Consider the following 24,125-nt stretch of genomic DNA (forward strand, 5'->3'; position numbering starts at 1 on the left):
AAAATGGGTCCTCCATGGTGAAAGGTGACTTACCCAGGGTCACCTCACAGCAAGGCAGTGACAGGGAAAGGACTTGAAACTCACAAGAGCTAAACAACCTTAAGGGCTTTCCTTCTAAGGACTGGTTCTGATTGATGGGAGGGCTGGCAGAGAACAAAAGGGCATGGGAAATCTGAAACTATGAGTTAAGGCTGTGTTTCTCAAAAGCCTCTCTGCCATTGCCATCTTAGCACCCAGGTGGGTGTGCCATCTGTGTCTGCTTCCTTCTTCTGTTCCCCCTCTTCAGGCCATCCCATCCTGAAAGTGCCTGAGAGTGTGACAGGGCCTTGGAAAGGGGATGTAAATATTCCCTGCACCTATGGTCCTCTGCAAGGCTATACACAAGTCTTGGTAAAGTGGCTGGTAGAACGTGGCTCAGACCCAGTCACCATCTTTTTACGTGACGCTTCTGGAGACCATATCCAGCAAGCAAAGTACCGGGGCCGCCTGCATGTAAACGACAAGGTTCCAGGAGATGTGTCCCTCCAACTGAATACCCTGGAGATGGATGACCGGAGCCACTACACATGTGAAGTCACTTGGCAGACCCCTAATGGCAAGCAAGTCGTGAGAGATAAGATCATTGAACTCCTTGTCCAGAAACGTGAGTCACTGTGGGTATTAGGAAAGTACTGGTAAGCAAAAACCTGAGAGAGGACTGTAATCCTAGAAAACCCTGAGAAACCCAGAGACCTCTGTTTACATTTACATCGTCTCTCTTCAGTTATATGTGCTAATCAGAGGAAGTGGACAGGCAGAGCATCCTCAGTGATATCACTCTCGTGGCAGAATTTAATAAATGTTAGGAAGGCTTTCTGGCCTTCAAATCTCTACCCCTTCAAGTGTCCCAGAAATTCCTGCATCGATAGCCTGATTGCTTCCTTGGACTCTGAGTCTTAAAATCCATAAAAATGAGTATATCTGATCAGGATATTGGAGAGTGGATAGATGCTGGCAGAGAAACTCTGGGAAAAGGAATGCATGGATTAGTCAAGATAAGCTTAACTGGCTTGACAATTTTACAGAGTTCTGACCCCTGGTAATCCCAAACTGCATATAATCCAAAAACTCTACTTGAGCAAAACAACAACAACAAAGCCTGTTTGTTGTTGTTGTTGTTTTTAGTCAGTTGATTGTTTTAACTCCAGATAACCCAAATCCCCAGATAATCCAAAATGGTACCTAATCTTCCAAAAAGAAGTTCTTTTTATTTAAGTTGTCCTATTCCCTTTTTCCTCCCCATGTCAGGAGTCCCTTTTAGTTCCCTTTGCAGATATATTCATACCCCTAGACTCAGCAGGGATGACTCAGCCTTGTGTTCCCATACCCTTGTAACTTCTCAGAGCCTCCTCTCTTGTCTTCCCTTTGCAGTTTCTGTTTCCAAGCCCACAGTGACGACTGGCAGTGGCTATGGCTTCATGGTACCCCAGGGAATGAGAATTAGCCTTCAATGCCAGGCTCGGGGTTCTCCTCCCATCAGTTATGTTTGGTACAAGGAACAGACTAACAACCAAGAACCCATCAAAGTAGGAGTCTTGAGTACCTTACTCTTCAAGCCTGCAGTGGTGACAGACTCAGGCTCCTATTTCTGTACTGCCAAGGGCCGGATAGGCTCTGAGCAGCACAGTGACACTGTGAAGTTTGTGGTCAAAGGTGAGCAATTCTCTTTCCTGGTGAGCATTTCAATGGACTACCTTGTTCCAGAAATACGTCAGTATATGTCTTTATTCCAGAGAAGAGAAGTTGGGGCAGGGTGGGAAGGGAGTCCTGGGTTGTTCAATCACAAAGAAAAAATTCTGCACTGGGGACAATAGGGGTGGAGACAATGCCTGTCATGTTGTAGGTTAAGTAGATGAAAATGGTAAAGGGAAAAGTGACATTTACTGGTACATTTATTTGCCAGATACAATGCACAAGATGTCGGCACATGTCTTCTCATTGAATCCCACAAATATCTCATGAGATACCCTTATTTTACAGAAGAGGAAACTAAAAGTCAGGAAGGGAAACCTACTTGTCCAGGGGCTCAGAGCTTGGAAGTTCAAGGTGGTATTTGTACTCAGATTTCATGCTCTTTCCACTATGTCTGATTGCCTCTCATGGTGGAACCTATACCAGCTCCTGGGCACCCTTCGGGATACTTTTTGTTTGTTTCTTTTTGTTGTGCTTTGTTTGGTGTGTTTTTTGTTGTTATTTTTTTGGTTGATTTTGTTTGGTTTTGCTTTATGAAATAAAGCCCAGATCTCTGCATAGTTTCTTTAAATCCCCCCCCTCTTTTTTCCTAAAGCCAAATGCAAGTTCTGGTTGAAGTCTTGATGAAGATTGACTATGCTTAATCAAGGTCAGATTATTTATTAAAGAATTATTTGGGAATACTACAAACTGTTTACATAAAGATTGTAGGCTGGGATTTAAGTGATTAGCTCAGCAGTGATATGTCCAAATGAGTCTTGTTACCTTTCAAGAAATCTCCTTGGAAGGAAAGATACTTATTTCAATAAGGTTTCTATTTCCAAAAACATGTTGAGTACTAACTGCCTTTAGGAGATTATCCTCAGAGCCACCTGAAAATTATTATCCTCTGAGGCCAACTCTGTATAACAAAAGTGAACAAACTGTCTCCTTCCACTTGGGTTAGGAGACTGATGTTGGTTTGAGACTCCTGTTTCGCCTGCAAGGATTTGTTTCCCAAAATTGAATTGTAATGAGGATGTGTGTGCTGTAGGATTTGGTCTGTTAGTTTAGGTGGGAATAAGGGCAGTCTCATTCTGAGAGAATTATATGGACACTGGCCCAGTTCTCTGAGAGTCGATAATCTGGTCAAGCAGAGAGAGCAAGACATGGCCAGAAAGTTCAAGAATGTGTACTTCATAAAGGGACAAGTTTAACATTCTCACCTTTCTGAGTTTGTTTCTAGTCCATCTGGGGAGGATCTTGCTCACAACTAATCAGCCTGTCTATTCCTTATCTAGTCCATGTTCACAGGTCACAGAGCTGTTAGGCAGTGCTCACAATTGAGCTCTCTGACAGATAAGGAAATTGAGGCTCAGAGAAGTTACACCCTTCCCTGTTCTCTAAGCCAAGCTACTATCTCTTGGCTTCCTCTACCTGCCTCTTTTGCACCTCAACCTGGTCCCATGAGTCTGGTCACTTGTTTCATCTCTGTCCTACATAGCTCTCAGCTCCTCATCCATCCCCTCACCCTCTGTGATGTTCCTTAATTCTGGAAAAAGCAGAGATTCATTGATGCCACTTTAGTTTCATGCTCTGTGACATCAACTGCCTGTCCCCATGCTGTATGCCAATCAATTTGCTCATCTATGTTCCATTCCTTATAACAGCTATTCAGAATACTTTCTGCCTTATCTCATGTCCCCAGCCCTGCTCCCAGAAGATGAGGTCACCTTCTCCTTCTTTGAGAAGACCCAGACCCCTGCCCTCAGATGTGAATTCTATCAACCACCCTCTCTACTTTGACATTTCCCTGCCTATTCTCTCTTGGCTCAGAGTAAGATGTGTCTTTCTTCTCTCCACAGTAAACCTTCTACCTCAGCTCTTTACCTCAACTACTCCAACTCCCTGCTTCACCCATTATCCTCTACATAAGCCTAAAATGTATGTATGTACGTGTGTGTGTATGTATGTATGTATAATATATGTATAATGTAAGCCTAATATACATATATATGTAAATAACATACATATATATGTTATTTTAAAAAATGTTTTCAGGCTTCCCTGGTGGCACAGTGGTTGAGAGTCTGCCTGACAATGCAGGGGACACGGGTTCGTGCCCCGGTCCGGGAAGATCCCACATGCTGCGGAGCAGCTGGGCCTGTGAGCCATGGCTGCTGAGCCTGCGCTTCCGGAGCCTGTGCTCCGCAATGGGAGAGGCCACAACAGTGAGAGGCCCGCGTCCCGCAAAAAAATTAAAAATAATAAAAAATAAACGTTTTCTTCATCTGCCACACCACCTCTCTCCTATGGCCACTACCAACCTACTAAAAACGGTAGTTTTCACTGGCTGTCTCTCCCTATTTAGCACAACATAACTTTGTAAACTGGAGTCATCACTTCCAAATCTCCAAAACCCAAGATATCTTTATTCACATCTTTGCTCCTTTGTCATAAATTAATTGTCCATATAAGTGTGAGTTTATTTATGGGCTCTCAATTTTGTTCCATTGATCTGTGTGTCTGTCTTTGTGCCAGCAACATACTCTTTTGATTACTACAGCTTTGTAGTATAGTTTGAAATCAGGGACTGTGATGCCTCCAGCTTTGTTCTTCCTCAAGATTGTTTTAGGTTATTCTGCATTTTTTGTGGTTCCACACAAATTTTAGAATTATTTGTTTTAGTTCTGGGAAATATGCCATTGGAATTGGGACAAGGATTGCATCAAATCTGTAGATTGTTTTGGATAGTATAGACATTTTAGCAATACTACTTCTTCCAATCAATAAAAATGGGATATCTCTCCAATTATTTATGTCTTCAATTTCTTTCATCAGTGTCTTACAGTTTTCAGTGTACAGGTCTTTCACCATCTTGGTTAAATTTTTTCCTAAGTATTTTACATTTTTGATACAACTATAAATTGGATTATTTTCTTCATTTGTCTTTCTGATAGTTCATTATTAGTATGTAGAAATGCCACAAATTTCTGTATATTGATTTTGTGTCCTGTTATTTTACTGAATTCATTTATTAGTTTTAAAAGACTTTTGGTGGTCTTTAGGTTTGTCTTTATATAGTATCACGTCTATATTCAAATAGTGAAAATTTTACTTCTTCCATTCCAATTTGGGAGGCTTTTATTCTAAAATTATTTTCTTAAATTTAATTTTGGATTGTTCATTGCTAGCATACAGAAATACAACAGATATTTGTATATTGAACTTATATCCTGCAATCTTGCTAAACTCATTTATTAGCTCTAATCATTGTTTTGCGGATTCATTTTTTTAATATAAAACATTGAAAACCAGACCCCTAGATAACCACTTTGGTTTCTTGTTTATAGGAGGCATAATTTCTTTACATATATATATATATATATATATATATACACTTATTTATTTATTTATATATTTATTTATACATATTACATCTTTCTTGGAGTATAATTGCTTTACAATGGTGTGTTGGTTTCTGCTTTATAACAAAGTGAATCAGTTATACATATACATACGTTCCCATATCACTTGCATCTCCCTCCCTCCCACCCTCCCTATCCCACCCCTCCAGGCGGTCACAAAGCACCGAGTTGATCTCCCTGTGATATGCGGCTGCTTCCCACTAGCTATCTACCTTACATTTGGTAGTGTATATATGTCCATGCCTCTCTCTCGCTTTGTCACAGCTTACCCTTCCCCCTCCCCATATCCTCAAGTCCATTCTCTAGTAGGTCTGTGTCTTTATTCCTGTCTTACCCCAAGGTTCTTCATGATATTATTTTTTCTTAAATTCCATATATATGTGTTAGCATACGGTACTTGTCTTTCTCGTTCGGACTTACTTCACTCTGTATGACAGACTCTAGGTCTAGCCACCTCATGACAAATAGCTCAATTTCGTTTCATTTTATGGCTGAGTAATATTCCATTGTATATATGTGCCACATTTTCTTTATCCATTCATCCGATGATGGACCCTTAGGTTGCTTCCATCTCCTGACTATTGTAAATAGAGCTGCAATGAACATTTTGGTACATGACTCTTTTTGAATTATGGTTTATTCAGGGTATGTGCTCAGTAGTGGGATTGCTGGGTCATATGGTAGTTCTATTTGTAGTTTTTTAAGGAACATCCATACTGTTCTCCATAGTGGCTATAACAATTCACATTCCCACCAGCAGTGCAAGAGTGTTCCCTTTTCTCCACACCCTCTCCAGAATTTATTGTTTCTAGATATTTTGATGATGGCCATTCTGACTTGTGTGACATGATATTTCATTGTAGTTTTGATTTGCATTCCTCTAATGATTAATGATGTTGACCATTCGTTCATGTTTTTGTTGACAGTCTGTATATCTTCTTTGGAGAAATGTCTATTTAGGTCTTCTGCCCATTTTTGGATTGGGTTGTTTGTTTTTTTGTTATTGAGCTGTATGAGCTGCTTATAAATTTTGGAAATTAATCCTTTGTCAGTTGCTTCATTAGCAAATATTTTCTCCCATTTTGAAGGTTGTCTTTTGGTCTTGTTTAAGGTTTCCTTTGCTGTGCAAAAGCTTTTAAGTTTCATTAGGTCCCATTTGTTTATTTTTGTTTTTATTTCCATTTCTCTAGGAGGTGGGTCAAAATGGATCTTGCTGTGATTTATGTCATACAGTGTTCTGCCTATGTTTTCCTCTAAGAGTTTGATAGTTTCTGGCCTTACATTTAGTTATTTAATCCATTTTGAGTTTATATTTGTGTATGGTGTTAGGGAGTGATCTAATCTAATACTTTTACATGTACCTGTTCAGTTTTCCCAGAACCACTTATTGAAGAGGCTGTCCTTTCTCCACTGTACATTCCTGCCTCCTTTATCAAAGATAAGGTGACCATATGTGTGTGGGTTTATCTCTGGGCTTTCTATCCTGTTCCACTGAACTATCTTTCTGTTTTTGTGCCAGTACCATACTGTCTTGATTACTGTAGCTTTCTAGTATAGTCTAAAGTCAGGGAGTCTGATTCCTCCAGATCCATTTTTCGTTCTCAAGATTGCTTTGGCTATTCGGAGTTTTTTGTGTTTCCATACAAATTGTGAATTTTTTTGTTCTAGTTCTGTGAAAAATGCCAGTGGTAGTTTGATAGGGATTACATTGTATCTGTAGATTGCTTTGGGTAGTAGAGTCATTTTCACAATGTTGATTCTTCCAATCCAAGAACATGGTATATCTCTCCATCTATTTGTATCATCTTTAATTTCTTTCATCAGTGTCTTATACTTTTCTGCATACAGGTCTTTTGTCTCCTCAGGTAGGTTTATTCCTAGATATTTTATTCTTTTTGTTGCAATGGTAAATGGGAGTGTTTTCTTGATTTCACTTTCAGATTTTTCATCATTAGTGATGAAAAATCATTTTTCATCCTATTCCTGGCATAGGAATGCCAGCGATTTCTGTGCATTAATTTGGTATCCTGCTACTTTACCAAATTCATTGATAGCTCTAGTAGTTTTCTGGTAGCATCTTTAGGATTCTCTATGTATAGTATCATGTCATCTACAAACAGTGACAGCTTTACTTCTTCTTTTCCAATGTGGATTCCTTTTATTTCTTTTTCTTCTCTGATTGCAGTGGCTAAAACGTCCAAAATTTTATTGAATATGAGTGGTGAGAGTGGGCCACCTTGTCTTGTTACTGATCTTAGTGGAAATTCTTTCAGGTTTTCACCATCGAGGACGATGTTGGCTGTGGGTTTGTCATATATGGCCTTTATTATGTTGAGGAAAGTTCACTCTATGCCTACATTTTGCAGGGTTTTTATCATAAATGGGTGTTGAATTTTGTCAAAAGCTTTCTCTGCATCTCTTGAGATGATCATATGGTTTTTCTCCTTCAGTTTGTTAATGTGGTGTATCACATACACCATATTGTTTGCGTATTGATTGATTTGCGTATATTGAAGAATCCTTGCATTCCTGGAATAAACCCCACTTGATCATGGTGTATGATCCTTTCAATGTGCTGTTGGATTCTCTTTGATAGTATTTTGTAGAGGATTTGTGCATCGATGTTCATCAGTGATATTGGCCTCTAGTTCTCTTTCTTTGTGACATCCTTTTCTGGTTTTAGTATCAAGGTGACAGTGGCCTCGTAGAATGAGTTTGGGAGTGTTCCTCCCTCTGCTATATTTTGGAAGAGTTTGAGAAGGATAGGTCTTAGCTCTTCTCTAAATGTTTGATGGGATTCGCCTGTGAAGCCATCTGGTCCAGGGCTTTTGTTTGTTGGAAGATTTTTAATCACAGTTTCAACTTCAGTGCTTGTGATTGGCCTGTTCATATTTTCTATTTCTTCCTGATTCAGTCTTGGCAGGTCGTGCATTTCTAAGAATTTGTCCATTTCTTCCAGGTTGTCCATTATATTGGCATAGAGTTGTTTGTAGTAATCTCTCATGATCTTTTGTATTTGTGAAGTGTCCGTTGTTACTTGCCCTTTTTCATTTCTAATTCTATTGATTTGAGTCTTCTCCCTTTTCTTCTTGATGAGTCTGGCTAATGGTTTATCAATTTTGTTTATCTTCTCAAAGAACCAGCTTTTAGTTTTATTGATCTTTGCTATCATTTCCTTCATTTCTTTTTCATTTATTTCTGATCTGGTTTTATGCTTTCTTTCCTTCTGGTAACTTTGGGGTTCTTTTGTTCTTCTTTCTCTAACTGGTTTAGGTGCAAGGTTAGGCTGCTTATTCGAGATGTTTCCTGTTTTTTAAGGTAGGACTGTAGTGCTATAAACTTCCCTCTTAGAACTGCTTTTGCTGCAACCTGTAGGTTTTGGGTCATCGTGTCTCCATTGTCATTTGTTTCTAGGTATTTTTTTGATTTCCTCTTTGATTTCTTCAGTGATCACTTCGTTATTAAGTAGTGTATTGTTAAGCCTCTATGTGTTTGTATTCTTTACAGATCTTTTCCTGTAATTGATATCTAGTCTCATAGCATTGTGTTTGGAAAAGATACTTGATAAAATTTCAATTTTCTTAAATATACCAAGGCTTGATTTGTGACCCAAGATATGATCTACCCAGGAGAATGGTCCATGAGCACTTGAGAAAAATGTGTATTCTGTTGTTTTTGGATGGACTGTCCTATAAATATAAATTAAGTCCATCTTGCTTAAAGTATCATTTAAAGCTTGTGTTTCCTTATTTGTTTTCATTTTGGATGATCTGTCCATTGGTGAAAGTGGGGCGTTAAAATCCCTTCCTATGAATGTGTTACTGTCAATTTCTCCTTTTATGGCTGTTAGTATTTGCCTGATGTATTGAGGTGCTCCTATGTTGGGTGTATAAATATTTACAATTGTTATATCTTCTTCTTGGATCGATCCTTTGATCAGTATGTAGTGTCCTTCTTTCTCTCTTCTAATAGTCTTTATTTTAAAGTCTATTTTGTTTGATATGAGAATTGCTACTCTAGCCTTCTTGTGGTTTCCATTTGCATGGAATAACTTTTTCCATCCCCTAACTTTCAGTCTGTATGTGTCTGTAGGTCTGAAGTGGGTCTCTTGTAGACAGCAAATATATGGGTCTTGTTTCTGTATCCATTCAGCCATTCTGTGTCTTTTGGTGGGATCATTTAGTCCTTTTATATTTAAGGTAATTATAGATATGTATGTTCCTATTCCCATTTTCTTAATTGTTTTGGGTTTGTTATTATAGGTCTTTTCCTTCTCTTGTGTTTCCTGCCTAGAGAAGTTCCTTTAGCATTTGGTTTAAAGCTGGTTTGGTGGTGCTGACCTCTCTCAGCTTTTGCTTGTCTGTACAGGTTTTCATTTCTCCATCAAAACTGAATGAGATCCTTGCTGTGTAGAGTAATCTTGGTTGCAGGTTTTTCTCCTTCATCACTTTAAATATGTCCTGCCACTCCCTTTTGGCTTGCAGAGCTTCTGCTAAAAGATCAGCAGTTAACCTTATGGGGATTCCCTTTTGTGTTATTTTTCTCTTGCTACTTTTAATATGTTTTCTTTGTATTTAAATTTTGACAGTTTGATTAAATGTGTCTTGACATATTTCTCCTTGGATTTATCCTTTATGGGACTCTCTGTGCTTCCTGGACTTGATTAACTATTTCCTTTCCCATTTAGGGAAGTTTTCAACTACAATCTCTTCAAATATTTTCTCAGTCCCTTTCTTTTCCTCTTCTTCTTCTGGAACCCATATAATTCGAATGTTGGTACGTTTAATATTGTCCCAGAAGTCTCTGAGACTGTCCTTAGGTCTTTTCATTCTGTTTTCTTTATTCTGCTCTGCACAATTTTTTTCCCACTATTTTGTCTTCCAGGTCACTTATCCATTCTTCTGCCTCAGTTATTCTGCTATTGATCCCATCTAGAGTATTTTTTATTTCGTTTATTGTGTTGTTCATCATTGTTTGTTTCATCTTTAGTTCTTCTAGGTCCTTATTAAATGTTTCTTGCATTTTGTCTATTCTATTTCCAAGATTTTGGATCATCTTTACTATCATTATTCTGAATTGTTTTTCAGGTAGACCGCCCATTTCCTCTTTATTTATTAGCTCTGGTGGGTTTTTATCTTGCTCCTTCATCTGCTGTGTTTTCCTCTGTCTTCTCATTTTGCTTATCTTACTGTGTTTGGGGTCTCCTCTTTGCAGGCTGCAGGTTCGTAGTTCCCGCTGTTTTTGATGTCTGTCTCCAGTGGCTAAGGTTGGTTCAGTGGGTTGAGTAGGCTTCCTGGTGGAGGGGACTAGTGCCTGTGTTCTGGTGGATGAAGCTGGATCTTTTCTTTTTGCTGGGTAGGTCCACGTCTGGTGGGGTGTTTTGGGGTGTCTGTGCACTTATTGTGATGTTAGGCAGCCTCTCTGCTAATGGGTGGGATTGTGTTCCTGTCTTGCCAGTTGTTTGGTATAGGGTGTCCAGCACTGTAGTTTGCTGGTTGTTGAGTGAAGCTGTGTGCTGGTGTTGAGATGGGGATGTCTGGGAGATTTTCGCTGTTTGATATTATGTGGAGCTGGGTGGTCTCTTGTGGACTAGTGTCCTGAAGTTGGTTCTCCCACCTCAGAGGCACAGCACTGACTCCAGGTTGCAGCACCAAGAGCCTTTCATCCGCGCAGCTCAGAATAAAAGGGAGAAAAAGTAGAAAAAACTAATTAGTAGAAGTAGAAAGAAAGGAGGAAAGAGAGAAAGAAAGGAGGGAGGGAGGGAGGGAGGAAGAAAGGAAGGAGGGAAGGATAAAAAAAGAAATAAAGAAAGAAAATAAAGTAAAATCAAATAAAATAAGATAAAATATAATAAAGTTATTAAAATACAAAATAATTATTAAGAAAAATAATTTTTAAAAAAATGGACGGATAGAACCGTAGGACAAATGGTGGAAGCAAAGCTATACAGACAAAATCTCACACAGAAGCATACACATACACACTCACAAAAAGAGGAAAAGGGGAAAATATCATAAAACTTGCTCTCAAAGTCCACCTCCTCAGTTTGGGATGATTTGTTGTCTAAAGGAGGGTAAGAAGGAAAGATAGAAAGACAGAAAGGAAGAAAGAAAGAAGATAAAGTAAAATAAAATAAAGTTATTAAAATAAAAAATAATTATTTTTGAAAAAAAAAAACGGATGCGTAGAACCCTGGGACAAATGGTGGAAGCAAAGCTATACAGACAAAATCTCACACAGAAGCATACACATGCACACTCACAGAAAAAGGAAAAGGCGAAAAAATCATAATTTTTGCTCTCAAAGTCCACCTCCTCAATTTGGGATTATTCGTTGTCTATTCATGTATTCCACAGATGCAGGGTACATCAAGTTGATTGTGGAGCTTTAATCCACGGCTTCTGAGGCTTCTGGGAGAGATTTCCCTTTATCTTCTTTGTTCTCACAGCTCCCTGGGGCTCAGCTTTGGATTTGGCCCCTCCTCTGCGTGTAGGTCGCCGGAGGGCGTCTGTTCTTCACTCAGACAGGACGGGGTTAAAGGAGCAGCTGCTTCAGGGGCTCTGGCTCACTCAGGCCAGGGCGGGTGATGGTCATGGAGTGCGGGGAGAGCCTGCGGTGGCAGAGGCCGGCGTAACGCTGCACCAGTCCGAGGCGTGCTGTGTGCTCCCCCTGGGAATTTGTCCCTGGATCCCGGGACCCCGGCAGTGGTGGGCTGCACAGGCTCCCCGGAAGGGGGTGTGGATAGTGACCTGTGCTTGCCCACAGGCTTCTTGGTGGCGGCAGCAGCATCCTTAGTATCTCATGCCTGTCTCTGGGGTCCACACTTTTATCCGTGACTCACACCCGTCTCTGGAGCTCCTTTAAGCAGTGCTCTTAATCCACTCTCCGCGAACACCAGGAAACAAAGAGAGAAGAAAAAATCTCTTGCCTCTTCGGCAGGTCCAGACTTTTCCCCGGACTCCCTCCTGGCTAGCCATGGTGCACTAACCCCCTGCAGGCTGTGTTCACGCTGCCAACCCCAGTCCTTTCCCTGCGCTCTGACCGAAGCCCAAGCCTCAGCTCCCAGCCCCACCCATCCCGGTGGGTGAGCAGACCAGCCTCTCGGGCTGGTGAGTGCCGGTCGGCACCAATCCTCTGTGCGGGAATCTCTCCGCTTTGCCCTCTGCACCCCTGTTGCTGTGCTCTCCTCCACAGCTCCGAAGCTTCCCCCCTCCACCACCCACAGTCTCCGCCCGCGAAGGGGCTTCTAATGTGTGGAAACCTTTCCTCCTTCACGGTTCCCTCCCACTGGTGCAGGTCCCATCCCTATCCTTTTGTCTCTGTTTTTTCTTTTGCCCTACCCATGTACGTGGGGACTTTCTTCCCTTTTGGGAGGTCTGAGGTCTTCTGCCAGCATTCAGTAGGTGTTCTGTAGAAGTTGTTCCACGTGTAGATGTATTTCTGCTGTATCTGTAGGGGAGGAAGGTGATCTCTGCGACTTACTCTTCCGCCATCTTCCCTCCTGTTTTGTGGATTCTTGTGGCTTTTCTATATATGATTTTGTCATCTGAAAATAGGAATAATTTTATTCCTTTCTTTACAATTTGGATGCCTTTTATTTCTTATTCTGGCATAATTTTCCTGGCCAGTATCTACAGTACAATGGTGAATAAGCATGGAAAGAATGGAAATAATTGACTTGTTTCTGATATTACAGGAAAATATTCTTTCTTTCACCATTATGATGATAGATGCCTTTATTTTCGTAGATGCCCTTTATTGGTTTGAGACCACTTCTTTTTTTCCTAGCTTGTTGAGTGTTTTTATAATGAAAAGTTAATTGGATTGTGTCAAGTTCATTTTCTGTGTCTATTGAGATGATTTTGTGTTTCTTTTAGTCCTTATTCTATTAAGAGACTGCATTACCTTGACTCATTTTCAAATATTGAGCCAATCTTGCATTCCTGGGATAAATTAATCATGGTGCACAATCCTTTTAATATGCTGCTGGATTTGGTTTGCTAGTATTTTGTTATGGAGTTTTGCATCTATATTCATAAGGGATATTGGTTCTTAGTTTTCTTTTGTTTTGATGTCATTCTATGCTTTTGTATCAATGATAATACTGGTCTCATATACTGAGTTTGAAGGTGTTACCACACCTACTTTTTGAAAGAATTAGTGAAGAGTTGCCATTAAAAAAAAAAACACCTTTATAGAAATCACCAGAGAAGCCACCTGGGCCTAGCCTTTGCTTTATCTGAAGTTGTTTGATTAGCAATCCAACCTTTTTACTTGTTAAAGTTCTGCCTATTCTGATTTTCTATTTCTTCTTTAGTCACTTTCAGTAGATTGTGCATTTCTAGGAATTTGTTGTTTATATCTTAGTTAATCCACTGTCATATGGTTGTTCATAGTATTCCCTTGTCATTCTGTTTACTTCTACAAAGTTAGTAGATATGTCCCCATTTTCATCAAAGATTTTAATAATTTGAGCCTGCTTTTTTTCTTTTTTCTTCTTTCTTTCTTTCTTTCTTTCTTTCTTTCTTTCTTTCTTTCTTTCTTTCTTTCTTTCTTTCTTTCTTTCTTTCTTTCTCTCTCTCTCTCTCTCTCTCTTTCTTTTGTAGGTTGGTCTTGCTAAAGGCTTGCCAATTGCATTGATCTTTTTCAACAACCAGATTTTGGTTTTGTTGATTTTCTCTATCGATTTCTATTTTCTATTTAATTTATCTCTGCTAAATATTTATTTTCTTCCATCTGCTTTGTTTTCTGTTTAGTTTTCTCTTCTATTTTTAATTTTATTTTTAAGGTGGAAGATTAAATTATTATCAGAAACCTTTCTTATTCTCTGATGTAGGTATTTACATCTGAACCCTGAGTACTGTTTTCACTGCATCCAATAAGTTTTGGTATGCTGTGTTTTTATCTTCAATCATCTGAAAGTATTTTCTAATTTCCTAATGACTTCTTATTTAACCCACTGGTTATTTAGAAGTATGTTATTTAATCTCCACATATTTTTTAATCTCCCTAATTTCCTTCTGTTATTTGTTTCTAATTTTATTTTATTGTGATGCATTATTACAATTGTTTCAAGTTTATTGAGACTTATTTTATGGCCTAACATATGGTCTATTCTGGATAATGTTCCATACGTACTTGAAAAGTAAGTGTATTCCGTTGCTTTGTAGAGTGTTCTGTATCTGTCTGTTAGGTCCATTGGTTAACAGTATTGTTCAGTTCTATGATGTCCTTGTTCATCTTTTTTCTAATTGTTCTATCCAAACTTCAAAGTGTAGTATTCGAATCTCAAGCTATTATTGTTTAATTGTCTATTTCTCCTAAAAATTCAGTCACTGTTTGATTCATGTGTTTTGGGGCTCTGTTGTTAAGAGCATATATATTTATAATTGTAGTGTCTTATGATTGATTGATCCTTTTATAATTATAAAATGTGATTCTCTTTCTCTAATAACACTTTTTGGTTTTAAGTCTATTTTGTTTGATATTAGTATAGCTACTCCAGCTCTATTTTGGTTACTATTTGCATGGCATATTTTTTCCATTCTTTTACTTACAAACTATTTGTGTCTTTTGAATCATACATATGCATAGCTTATAGTTGAATTGTGTTTTGTTATCCATTCTGCCAGTCTCTAAATTTGAGAATTTAAGCTATTTACATTTAATGTAAATGCTGGTAAGGTAGGGTTTATGTCTGCCAGCTTGCTATATATATTGTCTTTTCTCATGCCTTTATTCCTTCATTACTTCTGTCTTTGGTAGTAAATAAATATAATATAGTGTACTATGTAGTTCCTCTGTTGTTTCTTCCATATATATTTTTGGTTATTTTCTTGGTGGTTACTATGGGGATTACCATTAATTCTTAATTTACTACAATCTAGGTGGAATTCATGTCAACTTAATTTCAATAGCATATAAAAACTTTGTTTCTATGTCATTCCATTCTTCTCACGTCTTATTTAATCCATTTATCTGTTGATGGACATTTAGGTTCTTTCCATGTCTTGGCAATTGTAAATGATGCTGCAATAAACATGGGGGTGCATGTATCTTTCTTTTTTAACATCTCTATTGGGGTATATTTGCTTTACAATGGTGTGTTGGTTTCTGCTTTATAACAAAGTGAATCAGTTATACATATACATATGTTCCCATGTCTCTTCCCTCTTGCATCTCCCTCCCTCCCACCCTCCCTATCCCACCCCTCCAGGCGGTCACAAAGCACCAAGCTGATATCCCTGTGCCATGCGGCTGCTTCCCACTAGCTATCTACCTTACGTTTGTTAGCATATATATGTCCATGCCTCTCTCTTGCCCTGTCACAGTTCACCCTTCCCCCTCCCCATATCCTCAAGTCCATTCTCTAGTAGGTCTGTGTCTTTATTCCTGTCTTACCCCTAGGTTCTTCATGACATTTTTTTCTTAAATTCTATATATATGTGTTAGCATACGGTATTTGTCTTTTTCTTTCTGACTTACTTCACTCTGTATGACAGTCTCTACATCCATGCACCTCACTACAAATAACTCATTTTTGTTTCTTTTTATGGCTGAGTAATACTCCATTGTATATATGTGCCACATCTTCTTTATCCATTCATCTGTTGATGCACACTTAGGTTGCTTCCATGTCCTGGCTATTGTAAATAGAGCTGCAATGAACATTTTGGTACATGACTCTTTTTGAATTATGGTTTTCTCAGCATACATGCCCAGTAGTGGGATTGCTGGGTCGTATGGTAGTTCTATTTGTAGTTTTTAAGGAACCTCCATACTGTTCTCCATAGTGGCTATATCAAATTACATTCCCACCAACAGTGCAAGAGGGTACGCTTTTCTCCACACCCTCTCCAGCATTTATTGTTTGTAGATTTTTTGATGATGGCTATTCTGACTGGTGTGAGGTGATATCTCATTGTAGCTTTGACTTGCATTTCTCTAATGATTAATGATGTTGAGCATTCCTTCATGTGTCTGTTGGCAATCTGTATATTTTCTTTGGAGAAATGTCTATTTAGGTCTTCCACCCATTTTTGGATTGGGTTGTTCATTTTTTTCGTATTGAGCTGCATGAGCTGCTTGTAAATTTTGGAGATTAATCCTTTGTCAGTTGCTTCATTTGCAAATATTTTCTCCCATTCTGAGGGTTGTCTTTTGGTCTTGTTTATGGTTTCCTTTGCTGTGCAAAAGCTTTGAAGTTTCATTAGGTCCCATTTGTCTATTTTTGTTTTTATTTCCATTGTAACAAAAAGAATAAAATATCTAGGAACAAACCTACGAAAGGAAACAAAAAACCTGTATGCAGAAAATTATAAAACACTGATGAAAGAAATTAAAGATGATACAAGGAGATGGAGAGATATACCATGTTCTTGGATTGGAAGAATCAACATTGTGAAAATTAGTCTACTGCACAAAGCAATCTACACATTCAGTGCAATTCCTATCAAATTACCAATGGCATTTTTCACAGAACTAGAACAAAAAACTTCCCAACTTGCATGGAAACACACAAGACGCTGAATAGCCAAAGCAGTCTTGGGAAAGAGAAACAGGTCTGGAGGAATCAGGCTCCCGGAATTCAGACTATACTACAAAGCTACAGTAATCAAGACAGTATGGTACTGGCTCAGAAACAGAAATATAGATCAATGTAACAGGAAAGAAAGCCCAGAGATAAACCCACACACATATGGTCACCTTATCTTTGATAAAGGAGGCAAGAATATGCAGTAGAGAAAAGACAGCCTCTTCAATAAGTGGTGCTGGTAAAACTGGACAGCTACATGTAAAAGACTGAAATTAGAACACTTCCTAACACCATACAAAAAAATTAACTCAAAACGGATTAAAGACCTAAATGTAAGGACAGACACCATCAAACTCTTAGAGGAAAACATAGGCAGAACACTCTGTGACAAAAATCACAGCAAAATCCTTTTTGACCCACCTCCTAGAGAAAGGGAAATAAAAACAAAACTAAGCCAATGGGTTTTTTGTTTTTATTTTTTGATATTGAGTTACATGAGCTATCTATGTATTTTTGGCATTAACACTTTATCATTCATATTATGCATATATTTTCTCCCATTCAGTAGGCAGTCTTTTTGTTTTGTTGATGGATTCCTTAGCTGTGCAAAAGCCTTTAAGTTTAATTAGTTCCCATTTGTTTATTTTTGCTTTCTTTTCTTTAGGAGACAGATCTAAAATAATACTGCTATTATTTATGTCAAAGAGTATTCTGCTTATGTTTTCTTCTAGGAATTTTATGGTCTTAGCCATTAGTCTTACTGAGAATCTCTTGTACATGATGAGTTGCTTCTTTCTTGCTGCTTTCAAAATTCTCTCTTTGGCTTTCGCTTTTGAGTATGTATCTAGGTGTGAATTTAAAAAATATTTCCCTACTTGGAGTTCATTGAGCTTCTTGTACTTGCAGATTGTTTTCCATCAAATTGGAAAGTTTTTTGACATTATATCTTAAAATATTTTGTCTACCCTTTTCTATCCTCTGCTTCTACAACTCCCATTATGTGTATGTTGGTACACTTGAAGGTGTCCCACAGACCTCTGAGGTGCTACTCATTTTTCTTCATTCACTTTCCTTTCTGTTTCTCTAATTGGTTAATTTCAATTGTTATCAAGTTTACTGATTCTTCTTCTGCCTGCTTTAATCTCCGTTAGTGAATTTTTCTTCTCTTTATTGATTTTTATCCTTTCAGTTTTTGTACTTTTCAACTCTAGTATTTCTAGTTGGTTCCTGTTTTATAAATTCTGTCTCTTTATTGATATTCGTTATTTGGCTTGAATTGTCCTCATTCTTTTAGATTTTTGCACAATCTTTCCTTTGGTTTATTTCTTTTTTAACAAATTTAGTTGATTTAAAATCTTTGTCTAGTAAGTGCAGTATCTCTGCTTCCTCAGGGATGGTTTGTATTCATTGCTTTTTTATATGTTTATGGGCTCTACTTTCTAGTTTCTTTGTATATCTTATATTTTTGTTGAAAATTTGACTTTTTAAATAATATAATATGGCAAATCTAGAAATCTGACTCTCCCTTTCTCTCTCCAGGGCTTGTTTTTGGCACTGCTTATTGTACTAGTTGCTGTTTGTTTGTTCAGTAACTTTTCTAAGATAATTTTAAGTAGTCTCTTGTATTCTTTGTCACGGATTGCCACTGAAGTCTCTGCTTGGTAGCTTAGTGGTCAGCTACTGATTGGGCAGATATCTCCTTAAATACTTAGAACCACTAAAACTCCCAGGGCTCTGTTGCCTTTTGAACTATGTCTTCAACACTTACCCAGGAAGTTTATAACTGTGCTGTAGCCTTCACTTCCTGCTAATGCAGAGCCTCAAGGCTAGCCAGAGGAAAGAACTTATGATGTTCTCATGTCTTTCCTGAGCATGCACAAAACCCTAGGCATGTCTGTGGTCTTCTAGATTACCAGGAATGTGTCAGAGATTTTCAAAGTCTCTATGAACATCTAATTACTTTTTTTTCTTTTAAGTTTTCTGGCTAGTTTCTTGTTTACCTCAACTATTATCTCTTGCCTCAGGCAGCTGTGTGATAAATACATCCCTTCCCTGGGGACAGTTTTAGCACTGGGTGACCAATAAATATAAGGCTTTTGAGTCAGGTCTTTCAGAGAACCACCACACAGGTCAAATAATGACAATTGTTTGGGAATTAAATCTGCTCTGTCCACTCCAGCACCTAGAATGGGGTTTATTTTCAAGGCTACTACTGGCCTGGGGCAGGGTGATAGGGTTGGGGTAAGTTAAAATGCCACAGAGCTCCCTGTTCTTAACACGACTGGGGTGTTTTTCTTCCATAAATGCTACTTGGGTTGATGCAAATCTTTGGCTAATTTCCCCAAATCTGAAAGAAAAAAGTTATGAATTTTTTTCAGTTATTTCATTGCTTTTGTGAAGAAGTGAATATTTGGAGGTCATTACTCTACCATTTTTACTGACATCACCACACCCACCTTCTTTGTAATCCTTCTAAGACCCTCTCAAGAGAATGAATAGCTAAATTTCAATCAGAAGTTAGTTAAAACAAAATGTTTTCCCATCCAGATTAATTAAGGACCTGACTGGCCCTAACTTACTTCCCATTTTCCCTAAGGCATTCAACTGTTCACTCAAAGGTGCCAGGGCCCTTGAATGGACTCTCTTTTCCTTGCAGATTCCTCAAAGCCACTCGAGACCAAGACTAAGGCACCTCCAACCATGCAATCCCCCTTCGAAGGTGAGTTTTACTAGGGTTCTGCGGGAGTAGGAAAGGTCTGAAATGGCTTCATAGAAGCCAAGAGAGGAGGCCCAATGCCATTAGATGGGTAATAAGAGGTCATTGTGTTCTCTGGAAAGAAATTAGTAGTAAAGAAATGGAAATAAGAAAGATTTAAGGGTCATGATGAAGTGGAATCATGAATATATATATTCTTCTTCGTGAAAATGTTTGAGGCAAAAGGAAGGAGAGAATTTGAATAATCCCATGGGAAAAGTGAAAAAAGAAAAAACTGTGACTTCTGCTTTGCTCCTAGTCTGACTTGCTATAGGACTTTAGGTATATTGTCTCCCCTCTATTGGCGTTCTTCCCATCATAAACAGTGAAAAACTAAGATACCTCACTTTATGGTAATAGTGGTCAGTGACATGGCCAGGAATTGCAGAAAGCTTAGCACAGATACCCACAGAAGGACTTCAGACTTTGCAGCCACCCTCCACCTCACAGTTACTTGCTGGAAGAGAGGCCTCTAACCCTAACACACTTGTTATCATAGCAACATCCACAGTGAACTCATCCCAGGGCTGGATCACTGAAGTGGATGGCTACGTTGGAAAGACAAGTGCTGGGCCAGGTAAGGGCAATGTTAAGACTTCTAGCTTTCCCTTTTGGCTGTGAACTTTGTAACTGAAATTTTCCACTATATACAATGTTCTATGTCATTCAAATGCCCAGGCCAATCAGCCATCAACCAGTGGGTCTGAAATAACTTGTTTATACGTGGAGTCTCTAGCTTCTCTCAAGTCTTTCTCATGGGCCTAGGGTTTTGTTTGTCTCTCTGGCTAGCTAAGAAATTTAGGAGAAGATGGAAAAGAAAGAAGTGTGAGCTGGTCTGGACTGATCCTTGGAGTTGCTAGATTCATTTTCAACCAGATACCACTTGGTCTTGTTTTACCTCCTAGGAAATGGTCTGCCTATCTTTGCCATAATTCTCATCATCTCCTTCTGCTGTATTGTGGTCACCACAGTGACTTATATCATGGTCTGCCGGAAGACATCCCAACAGGGTGAGTGATAAATATGATTGGGTGGCTCTTGCTCATTTATTCATTCATTCAGCAGTATAGTTGAGCATAAACTCAGTATCAAGCACTATGTTAGGCACTTCAAAGGGCTCCTAGCCTAGTTTGAAAGTGAGGGTAGGGGGTCCATGGAGACAGACCTGCAAGGCAACAATGACAATACAACTTATGAAAGTTAATTCACAAATCTTTGGTACCCAACTGAGTACAGTATCTATGTAATGAGTTTTCTAATGAGGATGCAAGAGAAGGAGAAGTCACAGTCCTTGACCTCAAGTTGCTTACAATTTGATTAATGGAATCAAGGTAGAAGCGTGGAGTTTATCAATAACAATACATAGCTATAAAGGCTATGGACTCAAAGCCTGGAGAAGACAATCAGTGCTAAAGGTATCCAGAGGACAGGGGAGTCAGTTAGGGCTAGAGTAATTAGCAAGGGATTTCAGAAGGAGGTGGGGCTTAGACCATTCCTTGGAGGATGAAAACCATTTGAAAGGGAGCAATAGTCTAGGAAGGAGAAACTACAAGAATAAATGGGTAAAATGGTGAAATATGAATGTGAGTGGGGTCATCAATAAAGAAAATTCATGTAACCAAGCAATAGAGAAATACAGGGGAAAAGGAAAGCTTATTCCTGATTATAGAAGGTCTTGAATGACAGGTTAAGGAATCTGGACTTTCTTCTCTAAGCCTTGCATTAAAAATTACTAAAAAATATTTAAGCCGAGGAGTGACATGATTACAGTGTAGTTGTCAGGGTCATTTAACATCTATTTGCCAGCAGAGGAGGAAAAAGAATTTGAATGTTGATTTATAAGTAAAACCTAACTGCACTTCAGTTCCTGTTGCACTAGCTATTTTAACTAGCATTTGTGTGTCTCTTCGTTTGTAGTAGCTCTTACTCCCAAATAGTCTGGTTTCTACCATGGGTCTCTCCAACCAAAAAGGAGAAGGGAGCCTTGAGTGTTTCCTTTTCCTGGGTCTCAAGTGTAAGCTCTGGTCTTGGCCAACTGCCATGGCTACGACCCATGAGGCTAAACTTGGATGTGGAGATATCTCAAGTGGTCACAAATCCCAGGAGTACTAAAAGGAAAACATTCATTATAGTCTCAATGAGACCGGATATAAACTGTAATCATGATTATTTTCCTTTCAAAAACAGTCCAGGGTTCCTCATGACTCAGGGGGTAGAGGTCAAAATGTAGCATTCTATTCAAAGCCCTCTATAATGTGGCTCTGGCCTATCTTGTCAATCCCCACCATGCCTTTATACTTATTTTCATTTCCAGACACTGGAGTCAAGCAGGCAAATTTGCCACACACCTCATGCCTTTATAATTTTTCCTTCCTGGATTGCCTTCCCAGAATTCCTGCTTTCTACCTCTCTATAAGGGAGACAGCCTTAGGGCATCAATCCAATTTAACATGTAGTTATTGAGTGCCTACTATGTACCATGCATTAGGCATATAAAAATGAAAAAGACCCTACAATATAGGAGCTGCCAGGCCAACTGGGGAGGTAAGACATGGAAATACAGGGCTCTATCACAAAGCAAAATTGCTGCAGCATGCCGTGTTTGCTTTGTTGTGGTTTAATGTATGCATTCCCTGTTGCATCTCCGAAAGATTACAAGCTCCTAGAGGGCAGTACCAAGAGATATCTATCTTTGTACTAGGCTAGAGCCTTTAAGCCTGCATGGAATGTAGATACTTCTCCTCCACTGACACTAGGGGGCAATGGTGACTTATTCCAAGATCTTTCCTGGGTGCAGGGTGGGGATAAGTGAATTTGGGAATGGCTCAAACCAAAGTCCCAGACATCAGACTAATTCAGACCCTTTTACCTGGGCTCTGGATGGCTGCCAAGTTTCTCACAAGGACTGCCTGGGGATCTTTGGCAAGATTCCTGGGTGGAGAGTGGATCCAGTTCCAGTGTCCCTCCCCCCACCATACCAAGCAAATGCTCCAGCCCAATGTCCAGAGTCAGTCAAAGATGACAGTGATAAAGTGTGCTTCCTTTTCATTTCCCTGATAAATCTGCATCCCTGTATTTCAACTCACCTTCCCAACAGCTCCTATTTGTTGGAAGGCTGAGACATATTGAGATCCCCCTTTCTGTCTCCCCTTCCCTTACCTTTTGACAAGTACTCATGCTTGGCTCTTACTCACTCCCCATGGAGACTTCTGACTTGATTCTTCCTTTTTTTCCAGAGCATGTCTGTGAAGTGGTCAGGTAAGATAACCTCTCTTCTTTTATCTTCTGACCCATTCCTTGCCCTCGATTTTGTTCGTCACTGGCATAGAGGAAAGGGGGTTTGGCACAGGCCCAATCTTAAGCCCAGAGGCCTTCAGGGTCAGGGCACAACTTTCTTCCCTCTCTGAAGCATCTTCTGTGGTACTGTCCTGGCCTATTGAACACACAAAATAATTCAGGTCCTCTAGCCCTCCATTCCCAGAATCCCTGGGTGGCAAGTGCCTGAGGGTCAGTTGGCAAGAATTGGGGCAGAAAAGTGGGAAACCAGGGTACCAGATTCAAGTTTCTTCTCATGGATGGTGGGCTCTTGGAACACAGGGTGCATGCCGGGGAGGCCAGTGACTCTGGTGAAACCATGAGGGTGGCCATCTTCACAAGTGGCTGCTCCAGTGAAGAGCCAGCTTCCCAGACACTGGACAACGACTACTCTGATGAACCTTGCCTGGGCCAGGAGTACCAGATCATCGCCCAGATCAACGGTGACTATGCTCGCCTGCTGCACACGGTTCCCCCAGATTATGAGCTTCTGGTCACCAAGGGCAAGAGCAGCTGCTAAAAATGTCCTACTGGGCCAAAGTCTGTTGACATAATTGCCTATTCATCCCTGGCATTCTGCATGGCCCCTTTCCCTGCTATCTTTATTCCTGGATAGTCCAAAGTGTCTTCCTTGCCAACACTGGGGTTGCTAAGAGTGAATGGCTTTGCCTAAGAAGTTACCATATGCACCTCAAGCAAGCCTGCTGCTGGATCATGCCTTAGTGTCCCTGCCTGGAGTTTCCATTGCTTCACTCCAAACACCAGAGGGAAGTGCCTATAGCACTAGGACTTGGTCATCATGCATCCAGACACCAGTCAACTTTGGCCTCTTACCACTGAATGACCAGAGGGAGGCTCAGCTCTGGCAGCTCAGGGAACCAGTTAGGTTTAGGATCACTTCCTTTTCTCTAGTGCCAGATAGCTTTTAATTGAGATTGTCATGTAAGAGGCCAGGGTTCAGTTCTGCTCCTGTACTGTGAGTCTAGTGCTCTGGTATTCTTCTGATGCTCAATAAATATCTAAACATAACAGCAACTTTGGTCATATTGGTCCTCTCTCAAGGACCTACCAAGAGTGATTAAAGTGAGACTAGTTGAGATGGCTGGGGCCCTGGGAGTATGGAGAGCACCTTTGCTTTTTTGTTTTTTCCTTCTTCCCACCTATGCTACCCTTACCTCATTTCAGCAGTGAGCTCACTGGAACACAATGAACATTTGGTAAAACAGTACTCAACTGCCTTCTATTCCCTTTTTAATCATCCTGCCAGCTCCACCTGGGTGACTCTTCCCAGGTCCATTGGAAACCTAAAAAAGCAGACTGTGGGTGCAGAGATAAAGAGATCCCCCTTTCTCCAAAGTATGAATGCATCACCCTCAAGGAT

General features: G+C 39.6%; 1 protein-coding gene across 1 annotated transcript in view; it reads left to right on the plus strand.

Moving 5' to 3' along the window:
* Positions 1-23,693, plus strand: part of VSIG4 (V-set and immunoglobulin domain containing 4) — a 29,201-nt gene extending 5,508 nt beyond the window's left edge. Inside the window, exons 2-8 of the mRNA XM_060137893.1 lie at positions 287-643; positions 1,411-1,692; positions 19,331-19,393; positions 19,929-20,006; positions 20,335-20,439; positions 22,666-22,687; positions 23,027-23,693. Coding sequence (XP_059993876.1) covers positions 287-643; positions 1,411-1,692; positions 19,331-19,393; positions 19,929-20,006; positions 20,335-20,439; positions 22,666-22,687; positions 23,027-23,264 — 1,145 coding nt within the window. The 3' untranslated portion in view covers positions 23,265-23,693. The remainder of the gene's footprint in view (positions 1-286; positions 644-1,410; positions 1,693-19,330; positions 19,394-19,928; positions 20,007-20,334; positions 20,440-22,665; positions 22,688-23,026) is intronic.
* The last annotated feature ends 432 nt before the right edge of the window (positions 23,694-24,125 follow it).

This window comes from Lagenorhynchus albirostris, chromosome X, assembly GCF_949774975.1.
Source record: "Lagenorhynchus albirostris chromosome X, mLagAlb1.1, whole genome shotgun sequence".
In the NCBI taxonomy this organism is placed as follows: Eukaryota; Metazoa; Chordata; class Mammalia; order Artiodactyla; family Delphinidae; genus Lagenorhynchus; species Lagenorhynchus albirostris.